Raw genomic sequence first — 27,999 nt, forward strand, 5'->3', positions numbered from 1 at the left:
TACCTTTTTGTAGCCTTGGAAACTGAGTCAAATGGTTGTTAAATGACTGAGAATAAACAAAAAAAACCATCCTGGCTCTCCCCACTGTTACCATTCTGACCTTGATCTCATTCTCAACTTCCTTCCTTAATTACTGAGAGTTGGACCAGATTTATTTTTCAAACAATGAAACTTTGTGATCCTTTGATCCTCCTTCTCCAGTTAACAAACCCTCCTCATCCTGTTTAAAGATTAAGAAATTTGAGCTCAGAGATCTGTGGTATTTGACAAAAGACCATATTACCTAATAAATAGTAGGTCCTGCCTGAACCATGGACTCACTCAAACTAAGAACTTTGTTCTTTTTTATAGGAGTAATGGACCCTGGTGATTACTCATGCATTCTTTTGCACTTGGCAAGACCTTCTGATCAGGTTTAAATTTTAAAAAACTTATCTGCATACCTAACCCAGCACTAGTTTTGTCAAATTAGCATCATACTGATGGAAATTGCATTGTGCAAGACCAAGAGTGATATGAATTTTGAAGGGAGCTCCCTTTGAATCGACCTTCTGATCTTTTTTTTTTAAATCAAGGATACATAAGCTCATGAACAGTTTTTAACACCATCATGGTGAGGAGCCAGAAAGATTCCATTTGATTGTTGATACTCCCATTTAAAGACAAAAATGGCAATGAGCACATTAAACCCCAAAACTTTGCAGAGCATTTTGAACATTCCAATTTGTTTTATGTTGAGGTTCAGTTTAGAAGTAATAATGAGAAGAGCTACATTATTATCATTATATTTATACTTATATTTACTATATTATATTGTTATGTTATGTTATGTTACATTATGTTATGTTATATTATATTATATTATATTTATACTGTTTATTTATATTTATATTTATACTGTTTATACTGTTTATATTTATACTGGTTTAAATCTCTCACATAGTCATAATAAGAGCATTTATTATTTATTATTATTAAAACGTCATTTGCGTGGCCTTTCTCCTTTGACCATGACAAGTTTCCTGTGAGGTCCGAAGTGTACAGAATGAGATGGCCTGGTATCCTCGGAAAATACCTAGAGTCAGAGGATTCAGTTTCAAATCCACAGTCTGATTTCCACTTATGTGATCTTGTTCAAGTTATTTGCCCTACCTAGGACTTCAGTTTCTTATTTGACGGATAAAACTGTTGGACCCAGTGACTTTCAATTTCCCATTCTGCTTTAGATGTTTGATCTTATGATTTTCATTAGCACTCTGTGGTTCACCAATCTCTTTACAGATATCATTTTCTTGCATTCTCATGAGGATACTATGAGGTGAGTAAGATAAGTGTTAATCACCTCATTTTTCAAATTCAAAAAACCTAGCCCCTGTATGGTTCAGTGACTTACTTAAATATGTACAATCAGGAAGTGGCAGAGCAGGATTTGAATTCATATCTTTTAACTCCATACAAACTTTCTTCTATCTATCTTCTATCACCAAACACTCCTATGATCATGTCAATTGTATGCTGTATCACTCTCAAAAATTAGATGTGTGATTCCATTAGGATGTGAATTACTGTGGATAGATGTCCTCTATTCATGTACATTGACACATTTTCTGAAATATTCTGCCTGAGAGTTTTCTGGAGACACTAATATGGTAAATGATTGTCCAAGATTACAAGCCAACAGGTGAAATTAAATTTTCCTGACTCCTCAGTCAATACTTTATATATTCTCCCACATAGGAAGGAAAGATGTGATTGGAAATATAAGAGGAGAAGAAAAGAGCAAGCAGCTTTGGTCAGTCTGCTAGTGAACCTTTCCATCATGAACAATGCCTCAGTTTCTTACTGCTAAATACTCTATAACCCTTCTCTGATAACAAATAATGGGTCAGTGCTCTATCCACTGTGCCATCTATCTGTCCCCTGAAAAAAAAAAAAAGAATATATTTGGGGAAAAAGGGAGAGACAGGGTGAAGTCTCCATAGAGACAAGAAAGAATGACTAAAGAAGCATTTAGTAAATACCTACTATGCTTCAGATACTGTGCCAAGGTCTTTACCAATTTTGTCTCATTTGATTTTTCACAAGAAGCCTGGGAGATACGTACTATTATTGGCCCCGTCTCACACCTATCAGATTGACTAGTATCTAGATAGGGATAGCGTTTTTCTTGAGGAGTCCTTTGTACTTGTCTTGGATCATTGTGTTGCTGAGAAGATCATGTTCATCCACAGTTGATCATCACACAGTGGCACTCATTCTGTTGTTATCCAAGGTTTTACTGAGTCTTTCCTAATCTGGCCATGACAAAACAGTCCCAAGCCAGAGCACCAGAAAGTCAGATAGTAGCTTGTTAATGATTTTTTTTTTTGCAAGGAACTGAATTGAATATCATGGAATGACTCCAAACCTTGGCATCTCTACTTGCTGTTGTAGAATAAGACATTTATAATATGACCATAAGAAGGAAAGTGGACCATAGAACAATCAGATTTGAGACTTGAGTGATTTTCCAGGATAGCCCACCATTCAGGACAATATAATTACATCACTTGTGACCTTCCAAGTGGAAGTCCAGTAGAAGCAGTTAGGCTAATTGTCGAGTTTTGGGAATTACAATAAAAGGCATACTGATACACTTCACTTAGCATAGGCAAGCACAATTCAAGAAAAAATGCAGGGCCAGTCATGATTAAGGCAAATTACTACTAACTACTAAGCTTTTACTATTTTCCCAAGTCCAGAGTCTGTCTACAAAAAAAGATCTCTAGAAACTAAATTATTCTTATAAAATTCATTACACGTAAATTAATTGATATAAAAATCATAACTTTTAACACTGCATACATTGTTTTCCTGGTTCTGCTTATTTCGCTTTGCATCAGTTTGTACAAGATTTTTTAAGAAATATAACTGTTCAGGGGCAGCTTGGTGGTGTAGTAGATAAAGCCTTGCCCTGGAGTCAGAAGGAACTGAGTTCAAATCTTCCCTCAGACACTTGATATTTACCTAGCTGTGTGACCTTGGGCAAGTCCCTTAACCCCATTGCCTTGCAAAAATAAAAAATACAAACAAAAATATAACTGTTCATCATTTCTTTTTTTAGTTTCCAAGTACTTTTCTATACTTCTTTATTTTTTTAATAATTTTATTTATTTTGAATTTAACCTTTTGTCAATTGGGGAATGGCTCACAGCTCCAAACTTCACAATAAAATGTGTAACATATGTTGGACCTTACATATAAAAATCCTTGCATTTCCTTGTGTAAGTGGTCATGGAATGAATTGCAATGTATAGATTATTGTGAAGATGCATCATTTTATGGTTCAGTTTTGCTGGATAATGAATTCTTGGCTGCATTCCATGCTCCCTTGCTTATTGGAATATCACATTCCAGGTCCTTCCATTCCTTAATGTTGATGCAGCCAGGTCCTATGTAATTCTTACTGTGGCTCCTTGGTATCTAAATTGTTTCTTTCTGGCTGCTTGCATGATTTTCTCTTTTATCTGATAGTTCTGGAATTTGGTCACAATATTCCTTTGGCATTTTCCTTTGGGGATCTCTTTCTGGAGGGGATCAATATATTCTATCAATGGGGTGGTTAGGTGGCACAGTTGGATAGAGCACTGTCCTTGGAGTCAGTAGTACCTGAACTCAAATCTAGCCTGAGACACATAATAATTATTTCGCTGTGTGGCCTTGGGCAAGTCACTTGACCCCATTGCCTTGCAAAAAACCTTAAAACAAGATATATTCTGTCAGTAACTATTTTTCTCTCTGGTTCCATGATATCAGGGCAGTTATCCCTCATTAAATACTATAATATTAAGTCCAGGTTTTTTTTTTCTCTTCAATGTTTTCAGGAAGACTACTAATTCTTAAGTTATCTCTTCTTGATCAATTATCAAGGTCAGTGGTTTTACTGATGAGGTATTTTACATTTTATTCTATTTTTTCAATTTTTTGATTTTGCTTAACAGACTCTTGTTGTCTGATGAAGTCATTAGTTTCCACAGGCTCCATTCTTTTTTCTAGAGAAGAATTTTCTTCATTTACCTTTTGTAACTCCTTTTCTAATTAGTCAATTCTATTTTTGAAAGAGTTATCCATTTGACTAATTGAGATTTTGAGAAAATTATTTTCCTTTTACATTTGTCTATTTGTACTTTCTAAGGATTTATTTTCTTGTTGCAAGGTGTTAATTTTCTCTCCCAAATTTTCCAATTGATTTTTGAACCCCTTCCTGATTTCTTCAAGGAAGTCTTTCTGTGCTGGAGTCCAAATCATATTCTCTTCAGAAGTTCTAGGTCTCTCTGAGTTAGGATATTTTACTTCTAGGAATTTTTCTATGAACCCTCCTTTCTACTGGGCTTTCTTCATTTCCCTAAGATCTTGTGTTGGGGAGGGACAGGTTCATAGAGGTTTGGTATTGAGATCCCTAGAGGCTTTACTCATAGGTTTAGTAACTCCAAGTGGGCTGGCCAGTAGGGGGTGATGGTTGCTTTCTCTGGAGTGTCTGTGACCTTGATTTGAAGCCCTCTCCCTTGACCTGGAGGGGGTGGTCAAAGCTGCTGAATATCTTTAACTTTGAACAATGGTGGTCTATACCCAGGGGCAAGGTAATTACTCTCTCTATTCACAGCTGAGGGAGTTCTGCTGCCCACACCTGTGCCTCGGGGAAGGTGGGCTGTAATTGCATTTGTTCTGGGAAGAGGCTTCAGCTGAAATGAAGGTATGAACTCTTGAGTTCCTCCAGACCAAAGGAGCCCAGGGATCAATGTCAACAACTCTGCCATATTAGAACTCAGCCTTGCTTTGCCAGTAAACCCCAGACTGTTAGTCCCAAAACCAAGGCCTCCATTCCCCAATTGCCTCTCAGACCACGTCTCCCAAAGCCAACACCTCCACAGCTGATCAGGCTAGTCCTATTCTCAGGTTCTCACCCCATTCTGTCCTCCTGGCAGAGTCCCTGCTTTCTGAACCCCCCATATCCTCCACAATCCCAGAAGACAAACATTGAGTTAGATGTTCTTCTCCTAGCTTCTCTTCTTGGGTTTTGTCAATAGGATTTCTATTAAGGGGTTTGTTTCATATTGTGTGTGAGGGAAGATCTGGAGACCTTAACATAGTGCCCATTTTCTCTCCACCATCTTGGCCCGGAGCTCTGTAACCTTTTGAGGTTCACATTTTTACACCAGCTTATATTACCTTCCCCTCCCACACCAGTGCCCATAGGAGCAAGCAATCTGATAGAGAATATACATTTACTATCATGTTTAGCATATTTCTATATTAGTCATGTTGTGAATGACATATTAGAATTAAGAGACAAAAGCATGGGAAAGAAAGAAAAAAGCAAAAAAGTTTTAAAAAGTGAGGAGAGTATGATTGACTCTACATTCAGACCTCATAGCTTTTTCTCTACATGTTGACAGCATTTTCTATCACAAGTCTTTTAGGATTATGCTTGATCACTCAACTGCTGAGAGCAACTGAGTTCATCACAGTTGACCATATCACAAGATTGCTCTTAAAGTGTATGATGTTTTTCTGACTCTGATCATTTTCACTCAGGATCAATTCATTCAAATCTTTATAGGCTTTTCTGAAGTCTAACTGCTCCTGACTTCTTAAAAAACAATAGTATTCCATTACATTACTGTACCATGATTTATTCAGCCATTCCCCAATTGAACTACCCTTCAATTTCTAATTCTTTGCCACTACAAAGAGAGCTGATATAAATATTTCTGTAAATGTGGATTTTTCCTGCTTTTTTATGAATGCTGTAGGATACAGAACTAATAGTGGTATTGCTAGATCAAAGGGTATACACAGTTTTAAGGGACTTTGAGTATAATTCTAAATTATTCTCCAGAATGTTTAATCAGTTCACAAGTTCACCAAGAGTGCATTAGTGTGCCAGTTTTCCCATGTCCTCTCCAAGGTTGATCATTTTCCCTTGTTCCCATTTTTAGCCAATCTATTAGGTGAGGTGCTGCCTCAAAACTTCTTTCAATTTACATTTATCTAGTCAATAATAATTTAGAGTATTTTTTTCAAATGACTATAACCAGCGTTAATTTCTTCATATGAAAACCGCCTGTTCATCTCCTTTTTACATTTATCTCACAAAAACAATTCTGGGAGATGGGTGTTATTGTTAACAACATTTGACAGGTGCAGAAAGTGATCCAGTCAGCAATAAGTAAATTGCCCAGGATCCCGGTCAGAAGTGTTAGCAAGCTAGTTAGCAAGTATTAGAACTGACTTTCTTAAGTTCCAACCTGACAGTCCATTCACTGTGCCACCTGACTGCCTCAAAAGAGGAAAACAGAAAGAGAGACAAAAAAAAGAGGGTGAAATACAGAGAGGGACAGAGAGAAAAGAGAAAAGAGGGAGTGCAAGAGAAGAAGGACATTCCAGCATAAGTCTAGATTATGAAGTTTTTAATCACTATTATCTCATATCTCCTATTCCCAAATTCCTTGTTTTTTTTTCTCCTTTCCATCTAAAGTAACTCCAAAGACAATGTTGTTTCTATTTTCCCCTATGGTGTTCATCACTACAATGGGTTCCCCTTTGATTCTCCCCTTACTGGACTTTCTTCACATACTGCTGCTCTCCTTTCCCTGCCCCTTAACTTTTCATAAACTTTGAAATTTCTTATTCCACTCATGGATCTCATTGTACCATATCTCAGTGATACTGAAAAGGTCAAATTTCCCTCTTTGTAACAGAATTTAAAATTTCCAATGCTTGGTACACATATACACACACACACATATCTATCTATCTATCTATCTATATGTATATATATATATATATATATATACACACATATATACACCCTCTCTAGTCCATGTGAGTTCAATATTCTTCAACACAGTCTTCTTTTTTAATGAGGAACAAAGCATAGCTGGTAAGGTGGTGGAACATTGGTAAACCCAACATCATTGCTCTTGATGCTTAGTTCCTTTGGATCTCCAACTGGTTTAAGGGTAAAATTCTGTAATATGGTGGTAAAGAACAGAAATAACTCCATCTTGGCCAGGCCCTCTCCAAGACAAGACCGTTTTCCTAAAAGGAAACACAATTTCTTAGAAAACTTCATAAAACATCACAGAGTGAAACAGACTCATTAGATCAGAACAATGGTAGGGAAAGGAATAAAAGGGAAGGATGTAGATGGGAAGAAACAGTGAGAACTTTTATTGTGAATGACATTCCAGTCATTAATGGTCCCTAGGGAAAGGAAGGAAATCCCTCTTCACACCATTCTTCCCATGGTCTACCCTTGTGCAGTGGATCTTGCAATGGAGTTCCCCGAAAAGAATGGGGCAAGTGGGCCATCTATCAAGGGGCCTGAGAAGACGATCATGAGAATACTAGAAATGACACTATGTCACATTCCACAATAGGACAGTGTATCCTTGTAAGAATTACCAGAATTACCAATTTTCAGGCAGCAGGAAAAAGGAGAGGAGGAGCAGAATTTTTCATTTAGAGTGAGAAGTACACAGGGGAAGAGTTTCTTCTTACCACTGGAAAAAGGCATGAAGTAGTCACTCTTCTTGAACTTCCCATTCTTATCCAGGAAATGCTGGGGATCAAACTGGTCAGGGTTGGGAAACTCTTTGCTGTCAGATAGGACTGAAAAGAGCAGTGGGAAGATGGTTGTGCCCTAGAAGGAAGAAATTCCAGAGGAGAATCAGTTATCACCATGATATGCCGGTTCCAAGAGTATTCAGTGACTTCCTGCTTGTCTCTAAAACACCATGCACACTTCTTTGTGTATAGTATAGACTGGAATGTCAAGGCATTGAGAATTTGTGTAGGCTCCAATTTGGACTCCAAATTGATGTCAGCATTGTTGTCACCATCATGCAATCCTTTGGGTTCTCATTAAACTGATCCACTACTGTTACCCAACCACAAAATTCTAGCCATAATCTTCAAGCCTTTGAAATGCTTATGTCTGATTTCTAAAAGGCACTCCTTACTCATTTCAGCCTTTTAGAATCCCTAGTTTTCTTTAAGGATTTGTTTAGGTATCACCTCCTATAGGAAGCCTTGGCTAAGGCCCTGAACTTGATGTGCTCTCTCTCCCCTCAGTTCCTTCATGTCAACACCTGTTGCCTGTATTTCTCTAGGTAGGAGACCACTTTGCCAATCAAATCACAGCTTAGGTATGAAGGAAGAAAATAATACTTTGGGATGAACTTTTCCAGTTCCAAATTGTGCTCCCTGTGAGAGAAATCAAGGTCCTCAATGATGAAGCAAACCTAATCTTTGCTTACATCAGCAGCACTTGGCCCAAGAGCCCTCTGCCTTTCCTTCATTGACCAACAATCGGTTTCATTGTAAGTCCACTCGAGAATCTTACCCTCCTACCAATATTTTTTCTTCCTTCTTGGAAATGGGCATTCTTGGTCTCTGTCTCAACTCTTAATCACTGAATGAGGATTACCTCAATCAAAATGTGACCTGAGAAAGAGCTAGATTTTTAAATATCAAGGTGTCTCACTGCCTTCAGGGATATCTTCAATCATCCTGATCCACATATGGCCACTGGATCCAGATGGTGGCAGAGGAGAAAGTGAGGTTATTGACTTTGTACTGATGCCCTAACAAATATAACTCAATTGCATGTCATGGTATTATCTCACAGATGTCAGGGACAAAGTTTAAAAAGCAAACAAAAAAGCACTCAGCCTAGCAATTCACATGTTGCAAGTTATCACTGAAGTCTTATAATTCATACTGAACAATGCAGTCAATGGGGTACATTAAATGTGAAATTACGTGGGGTGGTCCCTTTTTAACGAGAATAGTTCTACTGGGTCTTTGCTAGGAAACTTCAATCCATTTCAATTTAATTCAATTTATGCAGGGAATTATGGACATAGAAGATATTGTGATTTGTAACAAATTTTGTGGAAGGAAAAATATTGCCTGTGACTATCTGGGGAAGTCTGTTGTTCAAACTCACTCCATTGTTAACCAATGAGTTCATCAAGATGACCTTAGCTCATTCCCCTTCCTCCAGTTCTGGTTGTTCAGTCTACCTGACCTTAACTATTGATGGGTCAAGCTTGCTCTGCCATAAAAGGAAATGATATGTTGGATTTAGAGATCACTTATCTTGAGACAGGAAAGACCAGTATGAAGCTTGCCCATTGGAGAATACTTGGAACCAGATGCTAGACCACTCCCCAAATGCCACCCTTGTTCAACTCACTACATAAATGCATTTAAGTCATCATGAAGAAAAGCACCACCCATTTCATCTTGCAAGGATGGCTATCTCTCTCTTTCTTTCTTAGGCCATGTGCTTCCAGCCTACATCCTCTGGAGAACCATGGGCCTTTATACTATGTGCCCAGACTAAGCCAGCCTTTATGGCTATCTATCCTTCCTCTCAATCTCTCTATCTCTCTGTCTCTCTGTCTCTCTGTCTCTGTCTGTCTCTGTCTCTGTCTCTCTCTGTCTCTCTCTCTCTCTCTCTCTCTCTCTCTCTCTCTCTCTCTCCCCCATCACCTTGTTTAGCATATCCTCAAAGTACTTGCTGCCTATCTAGGAGAAGAAAAGATTTTGATTTGTACACTTTGTAGGCTTGTATATCAATCCTGGGTAATTTCAAGTCCCAGGGATGTTTGTGAATTCTTTCACCATTCGAAACTCTCAGTCTTCAATTGGTGGCACTAATCCACCAGCAATACAATTAATGTTTATTTGGTAACCTGTAAGTAATGTTTTAGAGTCTAAACCCCTAGGGTCTACTCTCAATTCCAACACTTTTAAATTATTTTAAGCAAGTCATTTGACCTGAGACTCAGGGTCTCCATCGGAAAAATAGACAGTAGTCCTTACACAAACCACTTCATTTTCTAGAAAGAGCAAATAGCATAAGTAAAAGTTTTGCTTAAGAAATCTCTAGAGTCAGATAGTTGACACAGTGGAAAGAGCACTGGCCCTGGAGTCAGGAGTTCAAATCCGACCTCAGATACTTATTAAATACCCAGCTGTGTGGCCATGAGCAAGCTACTTGACCCCATTTGCCTTGTAAAAACCTAAAAAAGAAATCTCTATTATTTTCCCCAAACTTTATCTTTCCAAAATATTGCCATGGTAAAGTGGAATCAAGGAGAACCAATGCAAAGCCATACTTTTCTTTCATTCTTAATTCAGTATTCAATCCAACATAGTTGCATGTAGCAAAAGATAGCATTAAAGAGAATATTAATATGATCATGTCAATGGGACTTAAGATTTTCTCACAACTAAAGGAGGTCATGGTTGTCCTATGCCTACTGACCTTAGGAATAACATATTGTCGGAATTGAGTATCCTGGACCACTGCATGGGGTAGGTTGAGAGGTGAGAGGTTAATGAATCTTTGCACTTCATGCACCACAGCATCCGTATAGGGCATATCTTGTCGGTCTTTTATAGAAGGAACTCGATTATGTCCAATCACACGAGCAATTTCCTTATGAATTTTTGCTGCAGGGACAAAAAGCAGGAATAATGACTGAATGTCCTGGTCTCCTAGGAATGCTCAACAGAGCATGTGTGGAGGATCTGCCTAATGATATGGGTTCAGTGTCCTTCTACTGGGTCAAAAGTACAAAAGGTTTTTTGAGTGGCAAGACAATGGAATTAAGTAGCTTGCCCAAGATCACATAGGTAATTATTTAGTAACTGAGGCTACATTTGAACTCAGCTCCTCCTGACTTCAGGGCCAATGTTCTATTCACTGTGCCACTTAACTGTTGAACAAAAGCTTTTGCAATGGCAATGGGATAATTTTCCATGATTTAGCATAGGAGGCAGGAAGTACTGTGTTTAAATTCTCTTTTAGGCATCATATGTATACATTCAGGCAAGTCATTATACTTATCTGAATTCCAATTTCCTCATCTGAAAAAGAAGGATCATGAATTATGTTTCTCCTAAGTTTCCCTATATCTCTAAATCTATTATCCCACATTTGAAAAATAGAGATGATAACTGTACTGCCCTTAGAGATCATCAAGTAAAACGACATCTGTGAAATGATTTTGTAGATTTTACGTCCTCGGTATTGATGACAGCTGTTATTGTCTAAGAAAGGAGGTGTCTTCATTTGCATTTGATAACAATATCATCCTGACTTGAGCTATTCGCTAGGTTATGCATCTGAGCTCCTTTAATATCCTAAGTTACTGAGGTAAAGAATTTCTGTCTTGGAAAGGACATGCTGTCTAGGTACACCCAAACTTGAAAAGAAATTCCGTTTATAATGGAATGAACAAAGTATCACCCAATCTTGGCTTGAGAACCTCTGAAAGGGAGAACTCAGGTATCCCCAGGGCAACTGAATGGGTTTTAGAAGAATTTTGATAGCTGACAAGTCTTCCTTTACATGAGGCCTCAATGTGTCCATTTGTAACTTTTATCCATGGCTTCTAGTTCAGCCTACTTGGATCCTGCAGAACCAGCCCTAGTACAATGTAAACCATTTGAGTACAGGGGATGTTTCACTTGGGTGTTTCTAGCCAAGCCATAGAGGTGAGTGTGCACAGTAGGGAGCTTCATACATGTCTATTAAAATGAATTGAATTCCCCATGAGAATCTTCAAACATGTAATTAATTATCAGATCTTGCCCAAGTGTCATATTTTCTTAAATACACTACCTTCTGAATTGCTGTTGGTCTGTGTGGGAATCATGTAAGTCCAAAAGGTGAAAATGTGAGGCACCTGTGCATGATGCAGGGCTGAGAAAGTAAGCCTGATCTGCCAGTATCACAAATTCTTGCATACTTTACCTTGGACCTCAGGGTGTTTCAGAAGGAGCAGGAGGCCATATCTTAGAGTGCTGCTAGTTGTCTCTGTTCCTGCACCAAATAAGTCTAATCCAGTCATTTTTAGATTCTCCAAATCAAATCCAGATTGGGGATTCTCTTTTTCCTAAGAAGAGGTACAAAGTATACGAAGTGAGAGAGAGACAGAAAGGGATGTCATTAAAGTACATAAAGGACATAAAGTCATTGAAGGACATAAAGTTTTTCCTAGGAATCCTTATCACCTTCATTTCCCTACCTTAAGAAACAAGACCTTTCCCCTTGCTCTAAGTTTTCATTGCCCAACCATAGACTTGTCCTTCCCAGGCAGTCTATTTCCCCTCAAACAATATGACAGACTGAATAAAACACTATACTTTGAATCAGGTAGACCTAGATTTAACTTTAGCCACAACTAAGAGGTCCATGGAAAAGGCACTTAATTTCTCTCTGCCTTGGTTTCCTCAAATGTAACAAGGAAGAATTGGATCTCTTCCAACTCTCTACTTAATAGCCATAGTACATATTAGGTGGTGAAGACCTGATAAACTAATTTATATAAAATCTTAATAGCCCTGTAAGTGAATTAAGTGACAACGTCAGACTAAAAAATCCCAAATAACACAAGGGCAATGGTATCCTTAGGAGTACAGGTACTTTGAGATTCTCTGTCCCTTCCTGTGCTTTTAAAAGAGTGGTCTATAAGAATCCTTTGACTATCAGCCTTGCTTAATGAGTAAAGTGTTTCCCCTCATGCATCTTACCTGCTGCATTTTGGAGAGGTAGCAGTCAATGTAGTCTTGAGGGTTGTTGGGGTTCAGTACCTTTTGATGGTCCTTCACTCTTTCCAAAATGAATTGTTTTATTTCCTCAATATTTTGAAAAACTCTTTTATGTTGTCCAGGAAGGTATACCCTGAATGCTGGCAAAATGTTGTAGAACTAACCCCCAAAGGAAAACACACACATATTAATTTAACTGTCATGAAGAATCAACTTTAAATCTCTAATTATAAATTGCTATATTTTATTCAAAGTTTTTGTATTTCTTTTTAAATTTAAGTAAATTTTTTCATTAACAAAGATTGCTTTCTCTCTCATCTTCACTACACAGTGGGAAAAAAAGAAAAATGAAACCTTGAAACACATAGAAATAGTCAAGGAAAACAAATCCCCACCTGGGAAACAGCCAGAAATTTTTGTCCTATTTTAAATCTTGAGTATATCCCATCTCTGTCATGAGGTAGGTAGCAAGATTCACTGTGTTTTCTCTGAAATCATCATGGGTCCTTACATTGTTAAATTTCTTTAGCCTACATGGTATTTGTACTTCCAGTGCTTTTCTTATTTATATTCTATCAATGAATCCTTCTCACTTGGCTGCTGTTGTTCAGTTGTGTCAGACTTGATAACTCTACCAGGTGTTTTAGGCAAAGATTCTGGAATGGTTTCTTGTGTCCTTCTCCAGCTCATCTTACTGAGAGAAGTAGAGTTAAGTGACTTGCCCTTTGTCACACAACTAATAAACATCTGAGGGCAAATATGAAGTACAAAGATGAGTCTTCCTGACTTCAGACATGGCATCTGTATTCTTTGTCATTTAGCTGCCCGCTTTACTTGTCATCTATTCATAAAGTCTTTTTAGGTGTGAAATTTTCATTTTCATCTGTTTTCACAAAATAGTAAAAGTCTGTTATATTTTTATACCATAATTTGTTCAGTTGTTTCCCAGTTCTTTATAGCCCCCCAAATGCAATATTTTACATATATTTTCTAGTTTTCATATTTTCTTCCTTTTTAAAACTTTTCTTTGGGTACAGACCAAGTAGTGATAATACTAACCCAAAGGATATACATGGTTTACTAAATCTGAGAGGGGTAAATTCAAATTGCTTTCCAGGTTGCCTGTACCAAGTCACAGGAACTCAGAAAGTGTGTCTTTGTACTGGTTTTCAACAGCCCCTACAGCATATCATATTTACCTGTATTTAAATACATTGTGAAATATTTGGTATGAGAAGTCAAGACATCCACATTTTCGAGAAAGGCATTTGGGATCAATTTTTGTGATAATCTAAAGTGGCAGTATGTTTTTTAAAAGTATCCATTCGGTAAAGACTTGTTAGTTTTTAAAGATGGAAAGGTCCTAGCAGCCTTCAGTAGACAAAACTTGTTACGCTAATTGAACAGAGTATGTTTCAGGCTTATACACAACAAAGCTAGGAAAGTCAGAAGCCAGTGCCCTCATTGAAATTCAGGGAACCACAAGCTCATTTCTCTGACTGAAAATGGGCCTAGATCAGAGAGAGAAACCTGGTTAGACAACAATGCTTCTTTCTTCTTCAGAGATGGAATATTGACTGAGAACAGTACTACCAAGTTCTATGGGAGATGATGATTAGGATAGGGGCTGGGGAAGGAGGGACAGGAATTAATTAGAACCTTCAGAAAAAAGGAAACCTCTAACCATCAGAGAAGCTCAACCCTTGCAGTGAGAGGAAGAAAAAGTTCTCTCCAGAGCAGAGAATGCAAAATCAGCTTCTTGGCATTCTCTACTTGTCCCTTATATTTAAATTTTCTTAAATATCTGTTACAAATATGAATAGTTCAAGAAAAAAATTGCCACATTGCCTATGTCAATAAATGTATGTCTCATTTGGCATGTTCAACTGTGCCATGTTTGTCAGAAAACTTGTAGCACATTTCATCATGGGTTCTCTGTAATCAGTATTGGTCATTGCATTTTAAGAGTAATTAAGATTTTTAAAGTTTTTGAGTTTACAGCATTGTTACCATTGGATAAAATGACCTCCTGATTCTGCTTTCACTCTGTATCAGTTTGCCTATTTCTTCCCAGGTTTCTCTGAACTTTATTTTTTTCATATTTCTTTCAGAGAATAGTATTCCATTTAATTAACAGCACATATTTTTCAAGCATTCCCAAATTGATGTGTACCTATCTCAATTTCCAGTTCTCTACCACAACATAAAAATTAATATAAATATTTTTGTAAATATGAATCCTTTTTTTATTTTTCTCTGATGACTATAGGGGTTAAAACTAAGAAAGGAATTATTGGTTGCAGGGATATGCAGTTTACTGACTTTTGAAGCATATCTCCAAATAAGATTCCAGAGAGATACCACTAACATCATATTAATGTGGCAGATTTCCTGAAGCTTCCCCAATAATTGTTATTTTACTCTTTTATCATCATTGCCAAATTAAAATAATAGTTGCTTTAATCTTTACTTCTAATTATTAATGATTTGTAACTATTTTTCATATGACTGCTACTTTGATGTCTTCATTCGAGGAATGCTTGTTCATATCTTTTATCCATTTATCACTTGAAAAATGATTACGATAAATTTGGCATGAATTTCCTTATTGATCTTGTCAATAATATCTTTATCAGAGAAAATTGTTGTAAAAATTTCCCATCAAGTAATTCCCTTAGAACTGTAGCTGCATTAGTTTTATTTTTGCCATCAATTTTCAATTCTATATATCAAAATTTCTCCTATTATCTTCTGTGGTTTTCTAAATTTGTTGTTTTGTCATAAACTCTTTCCATACTCATACATCTAGAAGATAATTTCTTTCTTGAATCTATAAATTGTATGTGATATGAACTTTTGCATATGTCATGTATAATTTGAAGCTAATTTTTGTATATGAGGTATGAGGTATTGGTTTTAATTATTTTTTGACAGAATAATTCCTATTTTCTCCAGGACTTTTTCTGTCACATGTCAGTCTCTACCCCCAGTAAAGTGTTTTGTTTTGTTTTGTTTTTTGTTTACTAAGAATTAATGTGCCAGATTAACTTGTTTCTATTTGCAATATACTTCTTCAACTTCACTGATCTGTTTTGTTTTTTGTTTACTAAGAATTAATGTGCCAGATAAACTTGTTTCTATTTGCAATATACTTCTTCAACTTCACTGATCTATTTAATTAATTTTAATTAGTTTTTTTGATATCTGGTACTGCTAGATTCACTTCCCCATAATTTTCCTTGAGGCTAATGACATTTTGTCCTTTTGATGAATTTTATCATTATTTTCTAGTATCATTGAGTAGTCAACCCTTGGATTTGTATTGGATTATGTAAGTAAATGGATTGAGGTAGTGTTGTCATTTCAATTGTATTAATTAAACCTATCTATTATATTAATTAAACTTATCTATGAACAATTAATATTCCTTTAGTTATTTAGGTTAGTATCCATTTCCACATAAGAGAAGTGTGTTGTCATTTTAGTGAAAAAGTTCCTATGTGCATAATGCTAAGTAGACTTATTTTATAGGATCTGTATTTTAATGTTTTTCAATCTCTTCATATTTAATTTTTTTGGATAACATGCAGAAATGTTAGTATATTATGTAAAATTATTTTATACCCATTGATTTTACCCAAGTCACCAACTGAAAAACCAGTTTGGAGTTAAGCAGTAATTGATGTTTGCTCCACACTAAAGTTCTCCTATTGTCGTCTAGTCCTGGCGTGGAAAAAATTCTGGGCTGTCAAAGGATTTGGATGCTGCCAAATAAAGACTTTCAGGAGAAGCTAGGGTAAGCCTTTATTGCTTTTTTGTTTGTTTGAAAGAAGGGTAATCAGAAGGTATGTTGTATAGTGCACTTTCTCACCATAAATTCAATTAAATGAATTTGTGCTAATCAATTACTAATCCATTTAGGTCAATTCAATAAATACATCAAAGTACCTAATCAATGTAGATATTCAGGGAGATGCAAAATTTATGAAATACATAATTCCTGCTCACATGAAGCTCATTTTCTAGAAGGATACTAAGGTAAATGTGTATAGATAACTCATAAATAAATGATACATGATTGATGCATAAGAAGTCTTCATATAAAATCTCAAGGAAGATCCTAGAACAAAAGATCATTACTACCCACTGTAGACATCAGGAAGTAGAAGACAATGTGAGTTGGACTTTAAAGGGTGGGTAGAAATTCAATAGATAGAGAGGGACCAGAAGGACACTCAAGAAATAGGCAACAGAGGAAACAAAACGACAATGTGAAAGAAGCAGAGGGTTTGGCTGTGGTTCTGATAATGGCCCAGCTTAAATCTGTCATAAACTACATGAAGTGGTTTCAAGTGTGAATGAAGCTGGAAAGTTAAGTTGATGCCAGATTTGGAGGGTCTGGGATGCCAGAAAAACTGGATAATATTTTCTCCCTCTTGGAAAAGCCTTGCTTTCTTACCTCTGAGGCCCTAAACCAAAGTACTTCAACTGTCTAGGTGGTATTATTGATTTTCTGATAAAAAAGGGAGAAGGAATTGAGTGATGAGCAGCATAGTCTCTGGCTCCTATAAAACTAAAGATGGAAACTAAGGTCATCATTTCATGAATTTTTTACCACTCACTTTCCTTACAAAGAGTGAGGAGGTTTGGACTGACCATGGTTCTGAAATCCACCATGTCAGCAAAAGACCTGAGATATTCAAGATTATGTTTTTCAGCATAGAATGATTAAATGGAAAGATAATTGGATTTGGAGTCAAAAGAGCTGAGTCAGCATGTATGCCCTGTGACATATCAACTCACCTCAGGTAAATCTTGCCACTTCTGAGCCTCAGTTTCCTCCTTTCTGCAGTGATAATAATAGCAATAATAGCAACATTATCTAACATTTATATAGCCCTGTACAAGTGCTCAAAGTGCTTAATTAATAATTGTTAACATTACTTCTTATTAATTTATTTGAGTCTCAGGGGCGGCTAGGTGGCACAGTGGGTAAAGCACCAGCCCTGGAGTCAAGAGTACCTGGGTTCAAATCCGGTCTCAGACACTTAATAATTACCTAGTTGTGTGGCCTTGGACAAGCCACTTAACTCCATTTGCCTTGCAAAAACCTAAAAAAAATTACTTAAGTCTCACAAAAATTCTGTTAGCTAGATGCTTTTATCATCTCCATTTTACAGATAAGGAAACTGAGAGAGGTGAAATGACTTTCCAAAGGCCATACAACTGTTAAGTCAGAGGTCTGAGGTAGACCTCAAAGTCATTCTTCTTGACTCTAATTTTAGTTCTCTATTCATTAAATTCCTTTTTGTCTCTAAATCCTATGATCTTTTGATTCCTTATTTCAAGGAACAATCAAAGGAATAACCTTCTTGGGCATTTAGTGAGCTACTCCATAGAAATTCCAAAAGTTTCATGAATCCTCCCAACTTACTCCTAAATTATCAAATATCTAACAACTAATTTTTTCCAGTGCTGTGTTACACACTGAGGGAACTAGGAAAATATTATGTCTGTCCAAAAGAAACTGATATTTGAGTTAACAAGAAATCTACCGACCTTGAAAGGTAATATAACAAATGAAGGCAAAGGGATTCCAAAGCATGAAATCAATTCACATTATGTTAATAAAATCCATGAAGCATTTATATCATGTTCAGAATGAACCAAGACCTATGTTAGACTCTAGTAATATAGACAGCAATGAAATAGTCCTTATCCTCAAAAAGTTGACATTCAGGGGGTAGCTAGGTGGCACACTGGATAGAGCTCTGACTCTGGATTCAGGAGGAACTGAGTACCAATCTGGTGCCAGACACTTAATAATTACCTGGTTATGTGACCTTGGGCAAATCATGTAACCCCATTGCCTTACAAAAACAAAAAAAATGAAAACAAATGATATTGCAAAATATTATTGTTCGTGTGTTTGTGTGTGTATGTGTGTGTGTGTGCATATTTTTGAGTAGTCATGGATGTTGAGCACCTTACTAGGAAATGAGAGTCGATGGAATACTGATCCTGTTGCTTTAAACTCCACATATAGCCACAGAATAAAGAAGAGATAGCTTTAGTCTTACCTGTATCCATGGTTTGCTTAACAGAGTAAAGTTTTCAATTAACAAATTCATAAGATATAGAAATTTCTCATCATTGTACTTGAATCGATTATGGAAGAGGATAGAGCAGATCACATTACATGAGGCACAGCCAAGGATGAAGGTGGGATCAGTGGGCTGACCTAAGTTGGAGAAGAATTACCAAAGCAGTTAGAAAGCTGATTTAATAGAACAGTTTCCAATCTGATGGGGTCTGGGCTTCTCTTCTGCTTATACCTGGATGTGCTGTTTAGTTCCATTTATAGGGAGCTTTATAAGCTTATAATACCTGAGTACAAGAAAAAAGAAGGGTATTCTCTGATGCGGCAGAATGATTACTTGGTCAGTAAACCAGGACAGATGATTTTACAATGACCTCCAAAACAAGAAGTATTTACCACTGGAAATGGGTAAGCAATTGAAACCAATGTGTCCAGGAGGAAAGAACTGAAAACCAACCCTTCATTTTCCTGAGTTCCTCCACCAGGCATTGAGCTTCCTCTTGAATTCTCTCTTCAATGCTTCTCTTCCCCATCCCAAAGTTCCTCAGGGTCATGAGGGAAAATCTTCGGATTTGTTTCCATCTCTCTCCATGACTAAAAACGATTCCTGACAAAGGAGAAGATGACATCAGTATTCTGACATTGGGAGGGTATGGGAAGGGCACAGTGTGCATGATGGCTATGGGGATTCTGGTTTGGTTCGCTGATCAAGTTTAATTTCATTTAATTCAACATGAAATGCAAAAGCAACATGGTAGATACCAGGTGATGTTGTTTCCTTTGTTCTCAAGAGGACCATGACATCTGGGAGGTGATACCATGACATGAAATTGAATTGAATTGAAGCAAGGGAGGACTGTGCAAAGTCACCAGGCTCCCTTTTCCCCCTAGTCATCTGGAGACAGGAGATATAGATATGGATCAGGACTCCTTGGAGGTGGTACTGGATGCAGTGTGGGAACTTGACCTTTTTAAACTAAGGTCTTTAAGAGATCTCAGTTTGGCTAAGACAATATCCATTTAGTGATTAAGTATAGGTGAAAAAGAAATGAAGTAAGGAATGATCACTTCCTCCACACCAAAAAAAATGGGAGGGGAAGACCCTCAGAGTCTCTGGTCAAAACAGAAAAAATTACTATTTACATTTACTGTGAGCTAATCAGGCCCTAAACAATTAAAAAGCAGGATTTTACTTTAGACCTACTGCTCGACAGTCAATGAGAGGATGAGTTCAAGCCATGGTCCTTAAGAAAGAAAACTCCCATGATATCTTGGAACGTTTCAGCAATTAAAATTTACCTTCCTTTGAGCAAAATTTCCACAGGTGAAAGTGTATTAAGCTGTGTGTGTGTGGGGGGAAGTTGAAAGACAGACAGAGACAGAGACAGATACAGAGAGAGAGAGAGAGAGAGAGAGAGAGAGAGAGAGAGAGGGCGAGAAGGAAAGGAGAGAGGAAGGGAGGGAGGAGTTACTTTGCCCAATTGTCTAACAATGGCAGTGGAATGACTCCTACTGTTCTCAGTGGTACCTAACACATCATGAAGGCCTTGTGCTAGGTGCAGGGAATAGAGTAAAAAAAAGAAAGAGCAAACAGCAACTATTTGCATAACTTATTGCATAAACTGTCATATATTTTGTTTTTCTGGAATTCTTTTTAGTAAACTGTTTACCTTGTCCTCTGGCAAAATCTTTGAATATTGGTATGTCTCCTCTCTCCATAAAAGCTTCTCCTTGATCAATTAGAGCTTCTTTCACAATGTTATATCCATATAGAACCACGACACGCTGAGTTCCAAGATAAATAGTAAAGATGGGGCCATATTTCTCAGCCAGCTGTGAAAAGAATGCCAAGAAATAGGGAGTCACTGTGAAACCTGAGAAAAGTTAGAATTTAACCCCACAGCTACTTCATAATGTGCCATATGCATATGTACATGTGTGTATTTATGTATACATGACACTTCATGTTGTGAACGAATTCTGGGTATACAAAGGCAAAACATAGTATTCTCATTACTTTTAGTTTGCTCCATTGAATCCTTGTCATTATATGGCATGGTATTTTTCTTAGATAGTATTTCCCTGTGTGCTACATTGATCTCTTTCTAGGGTAAAGAGATTGCAAATTCAGGGCCTGGAGTCAATACTGGGTAGGTGACTCACAGAAGATTTATAATAAGGAATGGAAAAAAGTCACACAGTGTGAAAAATGGATGCCATCTCCTCACTAAAGCTATCTATTCTTGTTACCTTTCCTCTCTTTTCTGAAATTTTTGTAGAAATTCTTCAGTCATCAACACTCAACCCCAACTGATCTCTCCAAAGTCTCTGAAGAGCCAAACTCATAATTTTATCTCGGTCCACATCCTTCTACACCTCTTTACAGTATGTGAAACTGCTGGCTATGATCTATGATCTTCTTTATCTCTCTCTCTCTCTCTCTCTCTTTCTTTCGCTGTGAGTATGGGTCTTTGCTCCTTGATGACTGATATGGTTTCATTGCATTATCAGCATATTGGATAGTGACTTATCTATAGTAGTCACCTAATCAATGCTAATTAATTGATTTATTGAAAATATCAATTAATTATTCAACAAAGTAATAAAAGTTTTGAAGAAATATTCCTAAAGGAACATTTTGAGGGAAGAGGAGATATGAAGTAGATGGAAATATATGACCAAGACCCTCAAAGTATATCAATGAAAATGCTGCAGTAACTTGGCTAATTGATAAGAGGGGGATGAAGAAGAGGGAGGAGATAAATGGGTTTTTAAATTTTTTTATATTATCTCATATATGATAATAATGAATGAGAAAAGACCTATAAATTCTGGACCAATGAACTGTGGTGGAGTGAGAAGAGCCAGAAACATGTGAGCCATATAATGGCCTTCTTAGTGTATCACACATTAACTTTTCATGGGTGATTTGGGAGTAAAGGCATATTGAGAACAAAGCTATTTTAGATGAAAAATCAGTCTGTTAATAGTCATAAAATATTCCAGATCACTAATAATTAGAGAAATGCAAGTTAAAATATTTCCAATTGAGGGCCAGAGCCAAGATGGTGACAGGAGGGGACCTTCTATCAGTTGCTCTGGAGCAAAACTTATAAACTAAGTCCTCTAACTACATTTTCAAGAGACAGAACCCACAGAGGGATCCAGTGAGGCAATTCTTCAACCCAAGGTAACCTGGAAAAGAGCAGAAAGGCTTGGCTCCATGGGATCGGAGGGGTGGCCCACCAGAAAGGTGGCCCACCAGAGCGAAAGAACTTCAGCCTCCCAGTGGCAGCCCCAGGGTGCTGGGAGCTGTGGCTCACATCAGGGGGGCAGTTTCCTGAGTTACACCCCAGGGAGCACCAAGCACAACTTGGGGGAACAGTGGGGTGGGGGAACTTCTGCCAGAGCAAGCACATGAAGCCCAGCCCTCAGGGCACACAGCAAGAAGTATGGCCATAGCAGCCCAGATCCAGGAACCAGAAGCAGGTGAAGCCAGTAAGCAAGAGCCCCAGGGCATGAGCCCATTGAGCCTATGGAGGGGAGTGAAGAGAGAGATTGCCAAGCTCTGTACTCAGCACCTGGAACATGACCCTGGGGTTCTGACCACATTCAGATCCTGATCGCAGTCTAGGCTTCCCCATAGAACAGCAGCCCCCCCGACCTCAGCCCCGTGGCAGGGGGGGCCCTTATGGTCATTCACAGACTAGGAGGGAGAACAAAGCCTCACACACTGAGATCCTTGTGGGGGTGTCCCAAAAGCTCAGGAAGCACCCCCAAACCAGGCTCAGGCTGGGAAAATGAGTAAGCAGAGAAAAGGAGGAACACCATTGAGAAATACTTTGCCAGTGATCCCAAGAAGGATCAAAACACTCAATCTGAAGATGAGGAGGTACAAAGACTCCAAGAAAAACAGAAATTGGGCTCAGGCCATGACAGAGCACAAAAAAGACTGAAAATCAAGTGAGGTAGATAGAGGAAAAATTGGGAAAAGAAATGACAGAGATGCAGGAAAAACATGAAAAATGAAGTCAGCAGCTTAGCCAAGGAGATCCAAAAAAATGCTGAAGAAAATAACATGTTAAAAACCAGCATAGGTCGAATGCATAAAATAGTTCAAAAAGTTATTGAGGAGAAGAATGCTTTAAAAAGCAGCATTGGCCAGATGGAAAAGGAGATAAGAAAGCTCTCTGAGGAAAAGAAATCCTTCAGACAAATAATAGAACTCAGGGAGATTGCTGATTTTATGAGAAATCAAGACTCAATACTTCAAAACCAAAAGAATGAAAAATTAGAAGAAAATGTGAAACATCTCACTGAAAAAACAATTGATATGGAAAACAGATTTAGGAAAGATAATTTAAGAATTATTGGAATACCTGAAAGTCATGACCAGGAAAAGAGCCTTGACATCATTTTCAAAGAATTATTACATTAAAATTGCCCTGATATCCTAGACGCAGAGGGCAAAATAGAAATGGAGAGAGCCTACCAATCTCCCCAAGAAAGAGATCCCAACAAACCAACCCCCAGGAGTATTTTTTTTTTTTTTTTAGTTTTTGCAAGGCAATGGGCTTAAGTGGTTTGCCCAAGGCCACACGGCTAGGTAATTATTAAGTGTCTGAGGCCGGATTTGAACTCAGGTACTCCCAACTCCAGGGCTGGTGCTCTAACCACTGGGCAACCTAGCTGCCCCAACCCTCAGGAATATTATTACCAAGTTCCAGAACTCCCAAAGACAAAGAGGAAAATATTACAAGCAGCCAGAAGGACACAATTCAAATATCATGGAACTGCAATCAGGATCTCACAGGACTTAGCAGCAACTACATTAAAAGCTCATAGGGCTTGGAATATAATATTCTGGAAGGCAAAAGAGCTTAGAATGCATCTGAGAATCAACTACCTAGCAAAACTGAACATCCCTTCCAGGGAAAAAGATGGACTTTCAATGAACCGGGGAATTTCAAATGTTCCTGTTGGAATGACCAGAGCTGAACAGAAGGTTTGATCTTCAAATACAGGACTCAGGTGAAACATAGAGAGTGGAGGAGAGGGGGAAAATATGAGGGACTTAATGATGATGAATGGTATGTATTCCTGTATAGAAAAATGATACTGATAATACTCATATGGACCTTCTCATTTAATAGAGCAAGTAGAAGGAGCTTTTATAGATGAAGCACAGGAGAAAACTAAATTTGAAGATATATTGTGGTATAAAAATGGAGTCAATAGATAAAAGGGAAATGTAATACTAGAAAGAAAAAGGAGAGGAGGAATAGGCTAAGATATTTCATATAATAAGATTTTTCTTTATTACAATGAGCTATTGCAATGATATGGAAGGGGGGAGGCAAGGGGGGAATGAGGGAATCTTTGCCCTCATCAGAGGTGGCTAGGAGAGGAAACAGTATATATATATATATACATATATATATATATATATATTCAATGGGATATAGACATCTTCAGTAAGAAGGAGAGAAGGGGGACAGGGGGAAGGGGGTTATGTGGGTGATGGAGGAGTGGATGGACCATGTGGGGAGAGTGGTCAGATATCTCATTTTCTTTTTTACTTCTTGCAAGGGGCTGGAATTGGATGGTCTGTCCAGGACCATAGGGCTGGGTGGATGCTGGGTAAGGGGTGGTATGTGGGTTCGGGGCCTCTTGGCTGCAGGGCTGTGGATCTGTCTGCTGTGCCACTCAACTACCCTACAGCAGAGACAGAGTGAAAGGAGAGATAAAATATAGTTCATGGTAGTAGAGAAGTATGAATGGAGGGAGTTGTGATCAGCAATGGCAACTGTGGAAAAATAGAGAAGTAACTTTTGTGATGGACTTATCATAAAGAATGTGATCCACCCCAGTAGAACTGGTACTGTTGGAACACAGACTGAAGCACATTTTTTATTAATATTATTTTCTGGGGGGTGTTGCAGGGCAAATGGGTCTAGGTCACCTGCCTGGGGCCACACAGCCGTGTGATTGTTGGGTGCCTGAGGCCGGATTTGGACCTGGGTGCTCCTGGCTCAAGGGCCAGTGATCTGTCTGCCACCCAGCTGCCCCTACTATTATTATTACTGCTATTTTATTTTATTTTGGGTCTTTTTTTTTGGTTTTTGTAGGGCAATGGGGTTGGGGTGGCTTGCATGGGGTCACACAACTGGGTGATTGTTGGGTATCTGTGGCTAGATTTGGGCTCAGGTGCTCCTGGCTCTAGGGCAGGTGCTCCATCCAGTGTGCCACCTGACTATACCTACTACTACTACTATTATTATTATTATTATTTTAACTTTAATTTTTTGCTCTCCTCTTTACTTTATCACTTATGTGGGTCTATATTTTCTTGGGGGGAGGGGTATTATGTTTACTCTTAAACAAGTAATGTATAAAAACATTATTTGTACAAAATAAGAATAAATAAATAAATTAAAGAATGAAAAAAATAGTTCCAATTGACAAGGTTAACAAAAGAAATGTACATATTGGAGGATCTGTTTTCATTATGCCAAACAATAAAACAGTAATCCCCACCCCCCAAATGGAGAGAAAAGTAGCTAGGAACTTAAGTAATAAAGAAATATCTGGAGATCTTTATCGTCTTGATTTACATGACACTGGTCTTTTCTGGTCTACCACTGCAAATCTGCCAGCTTATCTCAGTCTGCATTGCTGGATAATCATACATCTATCCAGTAGGAGTCTTTTCTGGACCCTCTTTTCTCTCTACTACCTTGGAGATTTTATAAACTGCCATTACACTCTCTAACTAGGTGACTGAAGCACGTATAACTCCAATAATAATTTGTTGTGTTTTTTTTTAGATTTTTCAAGGCAATGGGGTAAAGGAGCCTAGGTAATTATTAGGTGTCAGATTTGAACCCAGGTACTCCTGACTCCAGAGCCGGTGCTCTATTCACTGTGCCAGCTAGCTGCCCCCAATAATAATTTCTAAGGAGAAGATTCTCATATTCATATGACTAGATTTTTATTAATTTTGAACTCCATATAACCAACTGTTTAGAAGTGGATTTCTCAAAACTTTGGTAGCAGCATCTGCATTTTGAATATAAAATGACACAATGCAACTCATTTGTTTTGCCCAAAGACCACCCTTTCCTCCAAACTTGCCTGTTTTCCTTCATATTTCCATCAACCCTGATTTACAATCATGAATTTACATTTAACTTTTTATTCTTAATTATATCTAATTATCAATGATCAAGTTTGGTAGATTAAATCTTTGTGTCTCCCATACATACTCCATCCTGCCTCCTAACATGTTTAATGACCCGATTAAGATCCTCATTCCCTCACCTTACTTAAATTCCAGTAAAAGGCTTGTGAAATAGGTACCCCAAAGAAGTTAATCCAATACATCATCTTGAGGGAAAGATGAAATGTGCTAGACAAATCCACCACCACCAAATTCCCTTAGAAACTGATGGAGATAGCCCAGGACTTTTACTAAAGAGCTTTTGCAATTGACCCTTTCATGTCAATGATTCCTGCCCCAAGATCACGACCAAGGTCAAATGGTGGAGAAGAGACCCCACATTCTTCCTCACCACCATTACTAAAAAACTGACCCTCCAAGGTAGTAAGCCTAAGATTCCTGGGAGTGACAGCCCAGCCCTGCAGACCACTATTCCATTCCACCTCCTCTGCACATCAGCCTTGGAAGGAATTCCCTGGAAACTTCTATAAGTGCTGAAACCACAGTTATTAAAGACTAGAAAAGAAAAATATGGTTCTCAAAGACCTGGGAATTATCCAATGATTCATTATCAGAAACAATATTTTTATCAGTGAAAATGACATTAAAAGTGCTATATTACTATCAGTTCTGTTCATTTGGCCTAATAAGCACAAAGTCTTTCCATATAACATGCAAGTGATATCTTTTGCTCTGTATTATCTTCTCATACATGGGATATTCTTAATAAATGATATTTTTATCTTTCTTTCAATGACCCTCCAGGTTCAGTTCCCTTCTTTTAATATTTCTCCTTTGCAATGCAAAATATACAAAACTAGCAACTTAATATTCCTATGGCACAGTTCTGACTTTGATATTTATCCCCTTTGATTTTTCCACTTAAATGACTCCAGAGCTGGTTCCCATCTAACTGTCCAGATTTCTTTTGTATAACCTCATCCCAAAGTTTACATTCTTGCCAAATTCACCTGCTAGTCATGTTATCTCCCAAATCCTTGCCTTTGCCAAGACTGTCTCCCATCTGAAGTCTGAAATCATTCCCATCCTAACTCTTCCAATCAGAATCTATTACTTTCACTACTTGAAACATTGTTCTGCTCTTTCAATTATTAGTGATTTCTCTGTTCTTTAATTCCCTCCAACTTACTTATCTATGAATTTGTGGATTCCTTCTAGTGGAAAGTAATCTCCTGAAGGACAGGATCTGTTTGCTTTCAAGGAGAGATTATTTCATTCACCATGTGTTTCTCTTCTGTGTCTAACACAGGCTTATGAATTGTTTTTATATTTTTAAAGTTCTTTTGCCTTTGTATCCCTATGGCCTAATGTAATACATTACAAAAAGGTAGGTATTTGATCTTATAGTTGAATTTCTTCTTCTGATGCTGCTACCAAAGTTTTGACAAAACCATCAATGCATGTCTGACGTCATTGCTAATGGAGGGAGCAACTCACACTATCCATGACTTAGGACATTAAATCACCATGAGTCTTGATGTAATTATTCATATGAAGTCTTTGTCTCCCCCCCATCCAAGGAGCCAGATATCCAAACCCCAAATCCAGCCCTTTTACCAGTGATAATGATGCAGCCATGTTCTTGAAATCCAGTTGCAGGATATTACCAATAAAGGGAAGAGGAATGGGACCTGGTGGGAGTTTCCCACTTTTGAATCCATGATTATGGAGGGACAAGAAGATCAGGAAAAAGACACAAGCCAGGAGAGCAGTAGTGGTGAGTCCCAAAGGATCCATTGTCCTGTTGGATGTCCTTCAGCTCTCAGAAGTACCAGTTCAGATGCCACTGTTTTGTAATCATTGGTAAAAAAAAAAAAAAAAACACAAAGGATGGGAACGTCCAACCAATAAATGATTATTCCTTGTGGACAAACAGGATTTGTTTTCCATTAGTTTGATGTTTAGCAACCAAGGGGTTATTAAAGAAATGTCTACAGATTTGTTGTTTTGGAATTTGTCCCTGAACTTCACCTGTTTCTACATTACCTAGGGAGATTAGAAGATGGGGAGGATTTTGTCCAGGTCACCATGTAGGGGGTAAAAGATTATC

The 27,999-nt window shown here is 37.8% G+C and overlaps 1 protein-coding gene and 1 long non-coding RNA gene across 4 annotated transcripts in view; one reads left to right on the forward strand and one right to left on the reverse strand.

Annotated features, from left to right (window-relative positions):
* The window catches only part of LOC141520740 (uncharacterized), a 30,696-nt gene extending 2,718 nt beyond the window's left edge, over positions 1-27,978 (forward strand). The window contains exons 2-4 of one of the 2 annotated variants that reach the window (XR_012477710.1): positions 352-13,069; positions 16,331-16,405; positions 27,543-27,978. This is a non-coding gene — a long non-coding RNA (uncharacterized LOC141520740). Of the gene's footprint in view, positions 1-351; positions 16,406-27,542 lie in introns of both variants that reach the window. The other variant, XR_012477709.1, reaches the window with a different exon arrangement.
* LOC141520738 (cytochrome P450 2C44-like) lies at positions 5,137-27,713 on the reverse strand. Of its 2 annotated transcripts, XM_074232523.1 has the most exons (9): positions 27,507-27,713; positions 20,380-20,542; positions 19,167-19,316; positions 18,690-18,850; positions 12,592-12,768; positions 11,813-11,954; positions 10,319-10,506; positions 7,543-7,684; positions 5,137-7,080 (listed from the first exon to the last, which is right to left on the reverse strand). In XM_074232523.1, exons 1-9 carry the CDS (start codon positions 27,684-27,686, stop codon positions 6,899-6,901), a joined length of 1,485 nt encoding a protein of 494 aa, XP_074088624.1. In that variant the 5' UTR covers positions 27,687-27,713; the 3' UTR covers positions 5,137-6,898. The 2 variants fall into 2 exon arrangements, with proteins under 2 accessions (XP_074088624.1, XP_074088623.1); XM_074232522.1 differs by lacking the exons at positions 5,137-7,080; positions 7,543-7,684 and having other exon boundaries at positions 9,517-10,506.
* Positions 27,979-27,999: the final 21 nt, after the last annotated feature.

Source organism: Macrotis lagotis, chromosome 4, assembly GCF_037893015.1.
Source record: "Macrotis lagotis isolate mMagLag1 chromosome 4, bilby.v1.9.chrom.fasta, whole genome shotgun sequence".
Taxonomy (NCBI): Eukaryota; Metazoa; Chordata; class Mammalia; order Peramelemorphia; family Peramelidae; genus Macrotis; species Macrotis lagotis.